At 35.2% G+C, this 16,968-nt stretch overlaps 1 protein-coding gene across 1 annotated transcript; it reads left to right on the forward strand.

The window, feature by feature from the left end:
- Window positions 1–6,779: 6,779 nt before the first annotated feature.
- Window positions 6,780–16,542, forward strand: LRRC17 (leucine rich repeat containing 17). Its single transcript, XM_033056848.1, has 4 exons — window positions 6,780–6,907; window positions 10,026–10,899; window positions 14,293–14,448; window positions 15,709–16,542. The coding sequence occupies exons 2-4, from the start codon at window positions 10,143–10,145 to the stop codon at window positions 16,110–16,112; spliced, it is 1,317 nt and encodes a 438-aa protein (XP_032912739.1). The 5' UTR covers window positions 6,780–6,907; window positions 10,026–10,142; the 3' UTR covers window positions 16,113–16,542.
- Window positions 16,543–16,968: the final 426 nt, after the last annotated feature.

The raw sequence follows: 16,968 nt of genomic DNA on the forward strand, positions 1-16,968 counted from the left end.
ACATATGGAGTTTAATACTGTATTCTTTGCCCCAGATGAGTCAAATACCACTTAAATGTCATCTTTCAAAGCACTTGGGAGGGAGACTATTTTGAAGGTTATTGAATCTTACATCCTACAAAATTCTGCAATACAGACTTTTTGTGCATGACTCAGTAAAATAATTCTATAAATATCTTATTTTTCTTGCATATAAGTGAATGCAAAAATAAATTATAAATGCAAATAAAATCAGGTAAACAAGTAAAATATAATTCCATGTCTGTAGGAGTTTTCAGTCTAATATGTAAATGACTGTCTTGGATTTTTTTTCTTGATTGCATAATAGTATACTCTGATCTGAAATGAAAGACAACAAAACAAACATGGAGCAAACCACAGCTAAAGATCTGTCCCCATAGATTTAGAAAACAATTGCAGTGAAATTATGAAATGCTTATAAGAATATCAAAGTTCGTTTAATTTAATCTTTCTATAGTTTTGCATTCTGAAGAATAAGAATAGGTTTTTTATTTAGGTTTGGATTTTTTGCTACACATACACTACTTTACAATTCTGTCCTTCTCCCAGAACTGATTGGATTTGTGGAATCCATCCTGCAAGGCAGTATGTTGTCTGCAGCACAGAAGGGATTTTGAAGAAACACTCTTGTGATTCCAGTATTGGCAATACACTGAGGATAGAAATTTGAAAATCAACATTCAGAATTGAGGAAGTACTCTCTGGGGCTCATGGGACTATCCTTTTTGTATCTTGTATTTGTCAAGAATCATAAAATGAATTGTGACATCCTTTCAGATGTTTGGCACATTACTTTGATGGCTTGACTCCACATGTTATTTTTCTTTTAATTTTCCACTGTCCTAAAAAAAGCACTTATATTAACATATTCCTGAATTAGCATTTTTCTAAAATAAATAAGAGAGCATTTGTAACTTATAGTATTCTTCAGTTACACAAGTTTGTATTCAGGAAATGTAAACAATCATACTCTTCTTCAATAAATAAAGAACATAGCTCAGATTTGCTCCCCAAGTGATGGCCCCTTTTCTGTTGCTTGAAGAAGCCAGAATTTGCCAAAATGAGAATTCTCCCAATGAAGCTGGAGCAGGGGGAACACAGATGGTGGAAACTGGTGAAGTCTGCATGTAGGTATCTCTGACACCCCTGCAAAGTAGATGTCAAGAAATGAAAGGGACAAATTTATTTTTCCCAGTGGCTTGCATTCTCTCATCCAGCTGTTATAATCTACAGCAAGTGACAGATACTGTAACACATTTTGGGCATGACACACAATTGTTTTGTACCCTCATTCTTTCCAGTTTTGTGTCTAATAGCAGAAAATTTTCCACACATACTGTTCAGCTTCAGAAGCAGAACAAAGAGATCTTATGCTTTCTAGGTGGGGCTCTGGGAATGTCAATGGGTACCTTTTGAACAAGATATAAGAGAATCTCAATATTTTTATGAAAATATGTTGAAGTTCATTTAAAAAAATATTACTGCCTGTGCAATATGGATAAAATCTTAATTACCATGACTTTATGCAAAAACCCCCACACTAATAATTTGTCCAGTATTATTACCATGTATGAACATAATAGTTAAAGAAAAGATTGCCTTGTTTTGTAACAATGGACTAGAAAATGTCTGCTTAATTCTCACTTTTCTGCCTGTGTTTTAATGAGCTAATTAAATGCCTTGGTCCTTAAGTTGCCACTTACACAATCTTTAAAATAACCACACATTTAACAGATGGGCTTTCTAAATAAACATTCAAATCCTATAGAAGTAGTGGCAATAGAACAACTCATATAAAAAGAACTGTAATGCTAAAATGAAAAAAATACCCAAGAAACATGAAAAAACCAAAGAAAAATAAACATTCTATAGAATATTTTAAGCATAATTCCAATGTTAATAGTATAACACCTCTACAGTTTTCCAACTAATTCTTAAATGTTAGCCTTACAAAATTTCCCTTTGGTTTAGTTCATCCAGTGAGAGGGGGAAAAAATGCTTTAAAAATCATTTATCCAACTGTGATGCAATTTGATGGGGTTTTTTTGTTTTGTTTTAACTGTTCACTTAAGTACTTGGTCATAGTAATTAAGCGCTGTTCCAGAATCCAAAAATGGAGAAAGCTGTGGAATTCCTTTCAGGGCTCTCAAAGACACTGGCAAGCAAATCCACTGTCCTCTGGTAGGGGAGTATTGTGGTTTTTCCTTCTGATGATGATCATTTCTCCCTGAGTACTATTAGATCATGCTTTCTAGAGGCAGATCCCTACACTCATGATGACACTTCTAAGCAAGCAGGAACGATGCTTTTGGAAAACAGAAACAATTACTGGCATTTTGAAAAAGTTACTCAGAGGTAGGTAGCTCTTAACTTTCCTCTAACCTCAGCCCTCATTTCAAATCTCACACTGTCACTGCACAACAATCTCAGCATGATTCTCATGAGCAAGAAACAGTAAAGAGCAATCAGAACAGGACCTGTTTGCCCCATCCTTTGTTCTGAAAAGGTTTTGTTAGATGGAAAGTTAAACTGTTACATTCCTCAGACTCCATTTCTTCATTTCACTTGTATTTTGTTACATGGGGAATATTCTCTGTGTATAAATAAATTTATGTGAGTCTTTACTTAAGCATTAGGAGAATTAATTGTCTTACAATTTGGCATTTCATATTTCTTTTGGAATATGTTTCAAGATACAATATATAATTGAAGGTTTCTAAAATAGTACTGCATTCTTAAACTTTAGTTTTCTTTAAAAGTTTACTAGGATACTAAAATGATCCAAAACATAACTATTTTTAGATTGCAGTTATAAATACTACTTCAATTTATATATTAAACCAATGTAAAATGGCACCAAAAGTTCACTTTTTAATTAATTTCCTTCTCAGGAAATCAACTGTAAATTTGTATATTTTTCCAGCACAGAGTGGATTTTATTTCTTTGATCTCTTAGCACAAACTACATTTAAAGCTCCAGATATAAACCCCCAACTAATCATGACATACAGTCTATTTATGGCTACAAAAAGCAAGCCTTGTTCTCATTATGCAGTAAGAACTAGCTGTTTATAGATCTGACGGTTTGCTGGAAGCGATCCAAACCTATAGTGCTATTATTCCTTAGTAAAACTTAAACAGCTGTAGTCATGTAATTCAAAACCCTGGAAGGCTGCTGCAGTGCTTGCTCAACCTCAGTATACCATGAATGCAGGATGCTGCCAGTCATATAAAGGATCCTCTGCTTCACATTATGAAAGAAAGACGTGAACTACAAACCTGAATGAAACCTGGAATTTCCAAACAGATGATCTTGTGACAGCCTTTTCAAGAGTCCAGGTATGGTAAACCTTTGTGAATTTTCTGCAGTGAGCTAAACTAATTTACTGTAAACTGGGGAAACTTTGCAAAAAAAAAACAAAACACAAAAAACAACTGAGCAATTTGCTACAAGGGCACAATACAGAATCAAAAGAACATAAAATGCCATAGATAAAGTTTTCTGAAAATTACTGTAAAGAAAAGATGTTCAATATGAAATAGAATTATCTACTTGCTGAAGTTTGAAAGTCCCTTTCTTCTGCTGCAGTTTTTCCTCTTCTCTTGTATTGCAGATTAGTGGGGAATAGCACTATTAAGCAAGATATTTCATCATATGAAACCAGTACCATTGCAAAGTTATCTTACTTTTTAAACTAATTGGAACTTCTTTGTGCATACTTTGCAAGTATGACTTTTCAGTGTAAGTTTGTTGGATTGCTTTTACCATTGATTTTACAAGCAGTGCCTGCTGGAAATGAAAACCAGATCTCTATCAGAAGACATTAAAAGCAGAAATGTGTAGTTTAAAGTTCTCAAGTAATATTATTTAGAAGAGTACTATTGAATCTGAAAAATTGAAAGAGCTACAAAAGTGACTCATGTAGTTTTAGGTTTTGGAATGTAGGTTTAGTTCTTTTGGAAACATTTCTTTATACTAAACATTAGTTAAGAGAAAGCAAATTGTGTAAGTGGAAAATGTTAATCAACAGCACTCTGTAAAATCAAAAATCTATACTCTGAAATTACTTAAATTTTCATCTGCAGGTTTATGTCATACTGTAAACTATTCATTTGACTGAACTACATTTCTAACTGGAATAAATAACAATTACCACAAGCACCACAAATGAAAGCATACAGAAAATCAAAACCTAGAATTAGGACCTTCTGCTCTGGTAGACACTTAATTGTAGCCATGCAGTTCTGCAAATCAGCAAAATTAGGCATTTTGAAGAAGATTGGAACTCCCACTGTGGAGCTGACTGCTTAAGGAGTGGCATACTGAATTTTGGAACTGACTTTATGCTTTCAGTATAAAGTGGGGAAACATGCTGAACACAAATGCAAAGAGATAGGAAGTGTAAAAAGAATGTTATTGTAAAAAAAATACAAAAATATTAAGAAATTAAGATTACATTTAATGAAAAAACCCAACAATGTGCAGTAGAATCAGATGCTAGAATATAAAGGCATATGTTGTTTGTGGTGCCTTTTTTTAATGGAAATGTTTAATTCATATTAATTACAAAAGTAAAAGTATCCTTCTTTGTAGAAACATGAGCTATTTTGCATTTTAATGTGGTATCTCACAGAGATGAGTGGGGAAAAATAAAACTTGGAGAAGTATGCTTCCAAACATATCTGATAAAATAGATAATAAATTAAGAGTCTGGGGTAAATACTCTGGTAGCTCTGAGTCTTTTTAATGTATATGTTGCTGCAAGGCTGCAGAATTTAAGGTACAGGTAAGCCTTTCTTACTGCATTTTGAGGACTGGGATCAAAACCTCACAATAATTTTGAAGATATGCTGATTTTGATTATTGGTCATGTGACCAATTTTTAATGATCTAGGAATTTTAACACATGCCTTCTTTTTCCATTTTTTAAAGTGACATCTTCCTTAAAACTTAAGGAGCACACACACTACCAAAAAAAATCCTTGTTTTGTGTTACAGCTTAATTCTGCAGGAACTCTGTACTGATTTTTCAATCAATTTTGACATTTGCAATCTCAGGATCATTGTTTTAAAGCAATCTGACAACTCACCTTCTGACATTTATTCCTGATGTTCATGAATAAACGTTCATGTCTACCATATGGGACAGAAGTTTTCAGAGGGAAATTTTAAATTATTATCTCTGTTGTGCCATATGGAGGCTAAAATGTTTGTATGGAATAGTATGAGAGAATAGAAAATGACTCCTACACTTCACTAACTCCTTGTTCCAATAAAGGATGTCTGATACACCACAGCAAACTTCACATGCAGCATTATGAAATGCAATACTGCCACCTCTAAACACTTTTTGTTAGTTACCATAGCACACAGGGCCTGTGCTGAGCTAATGCTTTTGGGGTTGCCATGTAAAGTGTTTGTGAAGTCTGTCTGCTATAATGTTCTTCACAGGACAGGACAGCAGCTTTTTGTACATCCCCATAATCTCAGAAACAATGAGCTCTATTTTTGTCTAAAAATTGTCAATACAAAGAGTGTAATCTTATGGTTTTAAATCAGAAGCATCATGTGTGACTGGGAAAATTTCACATTAACAAGGTACAAGGTAACTGCAATAGGTCTTTTGTCAGTGGAGAATTTTTCTCTATTACACATCAAAAAAAACCCTATATTCCAAACTTCAGCAAAAATATATGGAAATCTAAAAAGACAAAATGTTAGCCAACATGGAAAAAACAGAGATTATAATAAAAGTAATACTGATGAGATGAGTGGTAGCATTGGAAGCAGTAATGCAAAACTTTGCCAAAACAAATCTTAGTTATATGAGGATATGGCATTTCAGACTAAGAAAAACAAAAGCCAAAATGTATTATGCAAATGCCAAAGAAAAACATGTTTCTGAACTTCATGAGGATGTTGTTGAAAGACATACATTTGTTTTCCTCATAGGAAAGAGAAACAGTGTACAGCTATTCACAAATCCATATACAACTTTGTGATGGCTGCTGTTGTGAACAGCTCACCCAGTTTCTTCCATGGCAGCTTTTAATCCAGCAATTCTACCTGCCAGGCAGACCTTGGGTCCCTAGGAATACCTCTGAAACAGGAATGTCAGACTTTTGTAAGACTATAAATACTCTGCCTTCAGCTCACTGATCTTCCACATACCAGTTTGGAATAAATCTTTCGTTTGAAGTTGTCACATGAGGCCGTGGCTCACACAATGCACCTATGCACAATCCTCTATTTCAAAAATAAATTTTAAAAAACATTTCTAACTTCCAAACTTTTTGCATCATCATGAGAAACTGGACATACACAAGAAGTTTTGATAGTATTTTCTTTTAAAAGTTTATGTGAAACTCTGCAATACATAAGGGAATCTAGCATATATTTTTAGATATACTAAAAAGATACAAGAACTGCTATCTAAATGAAATGTATGGAGCATTTATTTCATTTTGTATAGCAGACAGAATCCCAAACACAATGCTTCCTGTTTAGTTCTACCTTCTAGGTGGAATATTTAACTTAAGTAATTATAAGGCTTTCATATTTTATTGACCTGTAGAACAGGTACTACTTATATTGTTCCATTCTTTTATAACGGCAACAAATCTACTAGTAGGATAAATGTTTCACAATAAATGTAAATATAATAAAAAGGCAAAAAAGCGGTACTTGTACATGAAAATGTAATAGTTGAGCCTATGTCTTTTTCCATGTTGTGGTCACCTTTTCCCTATTTCAGTTATCAGGCAAAAGGACCATCCAGATAACTGGAAATTCAATACCAACCAATCCTAAAGAGGAAAGTTTGTGCTTTTGAAATATATCCCTGCAACAAAGGATTTGGGAGAGGAGATATATCAGTAAAAATAGGTATGTAGAAAGATGGAAGAAAACCATAATCTTTAAAGGAGTGAAGGCACAGGGCATGGTGAGAAAACTGGTGGGGAGAATAGCGATGGGGAAAATCTCTGAAACCTTCCATGCAAAAGGGGACAATCTCGTGTGTGAACATAAACACTGGTAGCTTGGGAATCAACCAGCAGGGATGGAAGTCCATGCACAGGTACAGAGTTGAGATTTCACTGGGACTCCAGAGATGCAGAGAAATAGCACATACAACTGAAGGGGTGCTATGAAAAGTTCCAGAATACTTAGGAATGACAGCCCAGGAAGGTGAGGATGGGCTGCACTCCACGAAAATCATGCCTGAACACATGGAGCTTTGCATTGAAATATAAAGTCAATCAAGAGCTTATTTGTAATGATTAGAAGCCAAACCCCTGAGTATTACATTGCGATAGGGATCGGCTGCAGACTGCTCGATCAAGAAGGGGTGGTGGATGAAACCTTTGGGCAGCTGAAGGAAGCCTTACTCTTGCTTATCCTGGTTACTCCTGAGTGACTTTTACCACTCATATCTGCTGTCAGAAAATATGGCTGGGCATAAACAGTCCAGGAGACTTCTAGAGTATGTTGAAGACAATTTCTTGATCCAGCTGACTGACAAGAGGTCTAGGGAATGTGTTCTTCAAGAGGTGAAGGAATGTTGAGTGAATGTCAAGCTGAATGAACTTGAATGGCTTTGGTTACTGCAACCATGAAAATGAGAAAATGAGAAGTTTAAAATCCAGACAGAGGAAAATTGGACAAACTATAGAAGAAAAAACTCTGAATTTGTTGGCAGATTTTTGGCTAGTTTAGGGATCTGTAACAGAATCTCATGGTAGACAGCCCTGGAGGGCAAATGGGCCCATTACTTTTTAGCCTTGTTTTTTACAGCTAAGACTTGTCTGAAGGCTTCCCAGGTACCCAGCTGGAGCCTGCGAGCAGAGTCTGTGAGAGTGAAGCAATATCCCTTGTAGAAGAAGTTAATGTCAGGGAGCACCTGAGAAAATGGGATGAGACAGGGTGCATCCAAGAGGAAGAAAGCTGTCTCTTGTCATTGAGAGGCCTCGCTCCTTTTTGAAAGGTCATGACAGTCAGAGGAGATTACTAATGACTGGAAGATAGGAAATGTCACATCCATTTTCAGAAAATAGAAGAAGTCCAAGAAACTACAAGCCAGTCCCTGGGAAGGTTATGGTAGCAAATCCTCCGTGAAATCCTGTCCAAGCCTATGAAGGATGAAAAAGTGACAGCGAACAGCCAGCATGAATCTATCAAAGGCAAAGCATTCCTCACTAATTTGATAGTTTTCTATTATGAAATTACTAGATCTATTGATAAGGGGAGAAAAGTAGCCCTTGCATCACTAACTTAACTATCCTAAACCATTTTTGTTTGAAGTTCTTAAGCCATATTTTACCTATGTTAATTTTCAAAAGCTTGTTTGTAAATATTGGTGTTTCTGAGCTAGAACACTGGATGTACACTTCACTAAATAGTGACTACAAATGATATGAAATAATTTTTAAAAATACTTAACACTAGAAATGGCCTATAAATGGATGGATATATTAAGAAACATAATTTCTGAAGAAAATATTAATGTTATTCTTAGAGTAATTTATTATAAGAAAAATCTGCAAATAACACTGCCTTTTCTAAGAAATTATTAATTAATGCAAAGTCAAATGTTTATACATCAAGGAATAGCAATGAAAAAATATTTAAGAAAATTAATGGAAGCAAGATAAAATTAAAAATGCTAAAGTGAGAAAAAAAAGGACGAATACACAATGTGATTGCATTCTTAAACGCCTTTCAAATTAAAGCTCTTAAAAATATCAAGAAATTTAGTGAGACATTTTTAGAGCCCAAGTGGCTACTGAAAGAATAAAGGAAGTTGTAAACAGTACAGGACTACAGTGTTTTGTTGATAACTTGAAGCTTATAGTAACAACAAAATTGGTGAAGTTTAGAAGCCTGTTTTTCAAAATTAATTGAGATTGAATCATTTTGCCCTGGTACTGTAGAAAACCAATGAGAACTTCACTGACTATCTCTGAATCCTACTAAACTCCATTTTCAAAGTATTTAAGAGCACAAGTCTCTACTTTTTATCAGGAAGGTTTGTAACCCAAATAGCTACAGTACTTGAAAAAATCTTTCTTCCTGGTATAAATTAGAATTTGTAGAAAGAGTTTGTAATTCTTATATTTAATCCCTGGCATTCACAGATATGTAAGTCTTGCAAATTTTTTAATTCACCTAAAAAACACAAAACCAAGCAAAACTAAACCAAACCAACCAACCAACCAACCAACAACAACAACAAAAAAAACCCCCAAAACCCCCAAAAACAATAACAAAAAAACCCAAAAAAATCCCCACAAACAACCAAGCCAAAAAACTCTCATATTAAAGGTGAACAGTTCAAATTCTCAGTGTAAGACATAAATGTAAGAATTCGTCATTCAGGTTCAATCTATCTGGGCCAATATCCTGAACCATGGTCACAGCAGATAACTGAGATGAAAGCACAAAACCCCAAAAATTTGGGTGAACAGTCCTGAGAAAACGGCTTGAAAACTAGCCCACCCTTGATCTCTAACTAAAACTGGGAATCTGATGGGCACAGGATGGCTTTCCCATCCCATCCCATCCCATCCCATCCCATCCCATCCCATCCCATCCCATCCCATCCCATCCCATCCCATCCCATCCCTCTGTATGTGTTCCAGTTGCTCAGCACTCAGGAAGTCAGGAAAGACCTGCTTCAAACTCCTCATCTGAGCTCATCTTCCAAGATTAATTTGAATACACAAAGGCCCAGCCTGATGCTGTTTCCCTGAACACATGAGAATCTCCTAACAAAGATCAGTGAGAAATTGGTCCATATAGTTTCCCATGTTTAACCATAATGAAAAAGAGTAGACTATAGTCAGTAAAAATTAACAAACAAAGAGAGGTAGGACATTAAATCTTCCAAATATTTGTGAAGTTCCAAGTAGTGTGATGATTGAGTACTTGACTGCATATTATATACAATCCTCCATGGAAATGCCCATTTCATCTGTTCTAATGTTTTACTTTTCTTTCAACACAGGGATCCCACATACCCCAGCTGTGCCTCCTCAGATCTGCACAACACTGATTCAGACCATCCAAAAATTTCAATTTTCCAGCTGTCACAGGAAAAAACAGGGGTCAGCTGAATGTCAGGATGCAATTAGTAACTATTATATTACTACTTCTTCTTTGTAATGCATCTGACTGTAGGAGGACAAGGAACAGGAGTCTGAGAAACAATGTAAGGGAAAACGTCTTAAGGAGAACATCTAGCACTGTTAAGCGCAATGCCCGAGGACTAACATGTGATATTTACACTTATCTTCATGAGAAATACTTAGATTGTCAGGAAAGAAAATTGGTTTTTGTGGCATCTGATTGGCCAGAGGACATAAAACACATGCTGTTAGCAAGAAATAGGATTCATAAATTAAAAAACAATATGTTTTCCAAGTATAAAGTACTGAAAAGTCTGGATTTACAACAGAATGACATATCAAAAATTGAGAGTGAGGCGTTTTATGGTTTGGATAAACTTACCACACTCTTACTTCAGCACAACCAAATTAAGATTTTATCTGAGGAGATTTTTATTTATACGCCCAGTCTAAACTACCTACGTCTCTATGACAATCCCTGGCATTGCAGCTGCGAACTAGAAACTCTTGTTACAATGCTACAGGTTCCAACAAACAGGAATTTGGGAAATTATGCCAAATGTGTGCACCCAATAGAACTGAAAAATCAAAAGCTAAAGCAGATAAAAGCTGATCAGCTATGTAGTGAAGAGGACAGACAGGATCCCAAAAACATAAAACGAGACAAACCTGAACCTGTAAAACCAGAATTTGATTCTTCTTTGTGCCACATGTATGTGTTTCCTGTGACAACTCTGAACTGCAAAAGAAAAGGTTTGTATCTGTGGTTACAACTGAATTGATGATTTTATTATTCTATTTAATGCTTTCTACATTTATTCACACATTATTGACTGCAAATGAACTTATCACTAATACTCACTTTACTTAAACTGAAATTGTTAATTGCTTTTCTCTTATAACTACCAGCAATAAGTAGGAATTCTTCCTGAATTTTACCTCTGCTCTGCAGCCCAAATTCCTCAGACTTTCCTTAGTGCATTAAGTATTTAAAAGAAATCAACAGGAATAAAACTAAGCATATGACTTTAAGTCACTAGCCTGATTGTACAACTATAAACATACTAATCAGTCAAATTACAGCTGTACTGAGACTGCTGAACTCATCCAGAAAAGCACAGAGTATCTTTTCTTTCTTGCATTGTATGAACACAAAGATAGCAATAACTTTGACGGAAGTGAGCTGTGAAGCAGGACTGGAGCAGCCAGCTGCATTTTCAATGCCCAGAGGAACCTGACTGCAAAGCAAAGGCTTTGCATCCTCACACTTGCTGGACAAGATTTCTTCTACTAAGGGAAGAAATTGAATGTTTTTGTTCATGAAGAAATACCTCCTCTGTGCTCTTCCTCCCAGCACCCAGCAAACAATTCAAAGTTGAAGGGACTTCAAGAAATGTTTTTCAGACACTTGGATCCATTCCATCTCTAAATCTTTCTCAGGCCCCTAAGAGCCACAGTTAAGCCTTAAGGGTAAACCAGATGGGGTATATATCAACATGAAAATGCACATTTATTTGTCCTTTATATTTCCCATATTTTATCCCATGAAAAAACAAATTTAAAAAATAAATTCAGAGGAGAATAATTGTTTAACATAACAATTCTGAAATAAGAAGCATTGCTTGAAGCAGCTCTCATTGTGAGACCTTTTTCCCAATTTTAGCAGAGCTTAACTGGCATGTTTTGTTCAGCTGAACTTCTGTTTGCTTTAAGAGTAACTTGATTTTCTATAAAAACCTCAGTGTGCTCTTACTCTTGCTCCTTTATGCCAGAGAAAAGCTCAGAATTCAGAAGGAGATAATATCTAAATATCAAGGATTAATGATTTCAGTATTTGATTACATGATTTATCTACTATGTATATCATTAAAATGGTCTCTGTTCTCTACTTTTTTTCACCCTGTAAATTCCTTTGTTGTCCCTCTGGCTTAATTTTCTCTTTCTTTTACCATGCTAAATCCTTTTATTACTTATTTATGCTCTTTTTTTTTTTAAATAATATTCACTATCTTACCTTTCCTTGTAGATAGGATCTTAATTTTTAGATTACAGATTATGATCTTAATTATCCTTCATAGGATTGTAATTATATCACTATTACTATTCAGCAAACTGTTATTGAGCAAAACCCAGGCATAAATTACGATCCTAATATAAGCAAAGACTGAGTTTACAGCTCTCCCCACTTAGGGGTATCAAAGAGATGAGCTGAGTACACAAATATAGCCAAAAGCTTACTGAAAAAAGAATTTGATTTTTTTTTTCTAAGTTCACAGAAACGTTCAGTGTAGTCTGATCTTCATGGGAGTTTCAAAGGGGTTTATGATATTTGAAAACATGGTTTATTGTCTTTAATAATGGAGGAATAAAGTTATTTCAACCACTACACAAGGGTACTAGAGGGTACAGGGACTACCTCCTTCAGGTGAAGAACTAAGTATATGAATCCAGAACTTCCTGTGTGCCTAGCATGGACACATTCAGTAGGTTGGAATACTTTTTTGGAAGTACTAGATCTACTGTGCATATGCTTGACAGCTGGATGCACATATCCCATGGATATTTGCTATTTCTGAACATATGGTAATCTTTGATGAAAGCATTGTATTTTGTATATGAATATTGTACAGTAGATGCACAATTTCACTGGAATTTTTATCAGAAATAGGAGTGTAATGCACACAAAATCCAGGGAAAACACAAACATCTCTCTAAATCTGTGTGGACAAGAATTCAGAATAGAAAAAAAAAGTGCATCAGTTTCCAAATCAGTAAGATGACATGAAAATCTGCAATCCATTAATCCTTTACAGTGGAGGGAATGGAATGGCAAGCACTCGCTCTACCACTACTAACTATGTCTAAAGAGGTATGACAGCAGGTCAGGAGCTTTCAGTTAATGTCAGAAAGCTCATGAAAGAAACATCTTAAAAATACATTTATCCATGTGTATGTTCTTTTTTTTTTTAATAATTTACTTATATCACATCAGACCAGTAATATGCCAGACTTGTGGTACTCCAGAATGAAATACTCTATGCCCTTGATTCTGTTTGAAAAAGAAAAAGCAAAAGCCGTTTGTTTGCATTTCTGCAAAGAAATTGCATTTTCAAGGACAGTTGGAAAAAAAAATCTGCTTTCTAGTACTGCCAAACTCTCCAAGTCTCTAAATTCAAGCATTATTTGCATTCATTTGGTGATAAATAGGCCCTGAAACTTTGACATCTGCAGAAGCAGGAAATAATCCAACCACAACAGGCTGGAATAGTTATAATATTTATGTATTTATAATACCAAAATTCTGCTCATAATCAGCTATAAGACAGGAAGACTCTGGTATGTTGCTTTAGTCTCACAAATACCTGATTCACTGGATACCTCCAGAACTTCAGAAGTACAGTGACCACACAGATTCCAGCACAGATCCAGAAATTACTTGTTTTCATTCAAAGACGGTCAAATAAGAGACACTGCATTTTCTTGTTATGACAGCACAGGATTAGAACACTCATTGAGCAAATCTAACAACCCTGGAGATTAGGTTTGTTAACATTACCCAGAGAGGGTTCAAACCACAGTCTGCACTTCTCAAGTGTGGGCCCTTTCTGCTGGAGTAGGAGCTGTTCTTTCTGGAGCTCTTTTGCAAGGAACACAGTAAGGGTACAGCCAGCGATGACTGAGAGGTGCTCGGTTACTTTGGAAATGCCAATGATAGACGTAGGAGAGAGAAGCAGACAATGCCACTCTGCTGCCAGGGTGTGGTTTTATATAGTTACTCTGTTTCTTTTCTTTAAGCAATCAAGCCCTTCACAAACACATTTTTAATCTTAATATGATATCTTCACTATTTACCTTATGCCTATGTGAATGGTCTAGTTTTATTAAAATAAAAATACAAACCACAGAGGTTTTGCTATAAGCATTAATGAAGAGAACAATTTTCACAAGAAATGTAAAGGTACAAGTAAAGAAAGAATGAAATTCAGAAGCTGAAAAAATATGGTGGCACTAGTAGAGGGGAAAAAAGGGGAAGAAAACAAGAAACAATGTTAGACTGATAATATCTGTCTGGCATGCAACTGTGATACCTAAGCAGTGAGAATAATCTAAAGCTGATACAAGTTATGTCTTTTTCATTTTTTTAAGATTTAAAGAAAGTTCCAGGTAACATACCTCCAGATATAGCTAAACTTGATTTGTCCAACAACAAAATTAGACAGCTACGAGCCAAGGAGTTTGAAGATGTCAGTGAACTGAAGATATTGAATCTAAACAGTAATGGAATAGTATACATTGATCCTGGTAAGAATAATTTTAAATACTTATTAAAAATTATTTCTCTTTTATAAAATAATGTCTCTTTCAGATAAAAACTGGGGGGGGGGGGGGGGGGCGGGAGGAGAAGGAATTAAAAATCGAGAAGTTGGTGAAAATTTTACCTTTTGTACCTTTCATTTCATAAAGGTTTGCACTGAAATATATTCATAATGAAAATTAATAGAGAAAGACACATTTCAGTTGCCCTTTCTTAACATTAAATTTACCAGGTGCAAAAGGTAATTCTGGAACCTGAAGGCTAACAGTTTTTCAAAACGCTAAGTAGTTGAATGATTTTTTAAATATCTTTTCTACATCTAAGAAAATATGTCATATAAGGAGGCTACTTTTAAATTATATTGTATGATAAAATAAAAGACAAACTTAAAGGATTTAAACACTTTTTTTGTTTAAAATTACTACATAGAATTGCTTTTGAGTTATATTTTATTAGAACTCAAGTTCTAGAAGTGCCCTTATTGGCAATTTGCTTATAGCCTCTGTGCATTTGGATTTAATTACGAAAGCAGCCATAAACTGGGTGAGAGAAAGAGAGAGAAAGTGTATCAAGCTAAAAGAGCCTTATCTAGTACCACCTTGGCAATTAAACAGCATCAGAAAGTGGTAATATTGGTAAAATGGTAGTTATGATTTTAACATCACACAGTTTATTTATTTAAATTAAGACTTCTGCTATTAAATGAAACAATATTGCAAAAAGAATGAACTGCTCTCTGAAATGTAACTCACAAGCATTATTATGAAGCTCCATGTTTACTCCATTCCAAATCTTAAAACATTAATTTGAAGTTTCTGTACACGCACACAAATATATATATACATATAAAAACCTCTGGCCCTGCACATTGTCTATTAATAAGTTTCCATATTCCTGCTTCTGTATCATGACAATTACAGTAGGATTCCATGAGCAAATCAGGCACTCATCCACCTCCACTGTCTCAATTCTACACTCAGGCAGACTCATTAAGTGTTTTATAGCTTTACTAGCAGTCCAACTCCCCTAATATTTCTCACTTCTGAAGGCATGTGCCATATTTTCAAGTTCAATGTTTGAGAAATCCTTTTGTAGCCTTTAACCAAAAGAAAACCCCAACCAGTAACTGTAAAATTAGAAAAATGTTTTTCCTTTTCTAGATAATCATATTTTCTGGTCACAGATATGACTTTTTTTTTCCTAAGTTAACTTCATAAGGTACCAATAGCTATTTTTCTATCGATTAGCTGCTTTTTCAGGCCTCAATAACTTAGAGGAGCTGGATCTATCAAACAACAGCTTGCAGAATTTTGAATATGGAGTACTGGAAGATCTCTACTTTCTGAAAATACTGTGGCTGAGAGAGAATCCTTGGAGATGTGATTACAACATACATTACCTTTTCTACTGGCTGAAGCATCACTACAATGTTCACTACAATGGCCTAGAATGCAAAACGCCTGAGGAATACAAAGGATGGTCTGTTGGAAAATACGTTCGAAGTTACTACGAGGAATGCCCAAAAGATAAACTTCCCATTTATCCAGAAACTTTTGATCTGGACAAAGATGATGAGGAATGGGAACGACACAAAGAGCAAACAGTTCAGACAGTAAAGAAGCATGGTGTTATTGTCACCGTGATAGGCTAATAAGGGAACCTTTTCCCTTATTAGGTTTAGATATTTGATACCTTGAAAAAGAAAAACATACTGTTCAAATTTGTTCTAACTATTCTGTTGGTTTGTAGGACTATCTGTCTACAAAGATGTCTCTTTACTGCAGATAATAACTACAGAATGACATTTGTTCAACAGCATCCTTCATCTAGTAATTGTTTTTGAAAGTTTGTTCTGGACACTCTTGTGAAATATTTTGGCAAATATTTGAAACTATGCAAATAGACACAAATGTACATAATATGGTGGGGAGGGCCTGTCTTATGTATGAACACAGTTTATGTGTTCACACAGAAATAGTTGCAGGATTGTGTCCAAGACACATTTTTCTTGAATGTATTGACAGTTCTTTGTATCTATCAGTTTCCTGAAATATTCCCAGAAAATATTTCTAAGATTTTTATACCGACTTCCTGTTGTTTTATTGTAGAAAAAAAAATAATCAAACTTAAGACTAACCCTAAATACAGTTCTAGAAAAAGAAGAATGGCAGTTGATACACTAATTAGGATTCAAACACCGTGGGTTCCACTTGCTGGTATACCAGTGTTCCTCCTCAGTCTTGAAGGAATAACTCAGCCTCTGCCTCTTGCATGCCTGAGCTGCCTTAAAACAATAAGCAGCCAAGACATGGTTGGCTCCCAAGATCCACCTCCACACGCTCATAATTGACTTATTTGTTTTTTGAGGCAGGCAGAGCTGAAATCTTTCTGGGAAGAATTTTAGGTTGTTGTATCAGTCTGACACAGATTACATGCCATCACTTCTAGGGGACAAGGATCACATGAAGGATGCTGTGGTCTGCATCAGCACATTGGTGCCCACCCAA

Source organism: Catharus ustulatus, chromosome 4 (assembly GCF_009819885.2).
Source record: "Catharus ustulatus isolate bCatUst1 chromosome 4, bCatUst1.pri.v2, whole genome shotgun sequence".
In the NCBI taxonomy this organism is placed as follows: domain Eukaryota; kingdom Metazoa; phylum Chordata; class Aves; order Passeriformes; family Turdidae; genus Catharus; species Catharus ustulatus.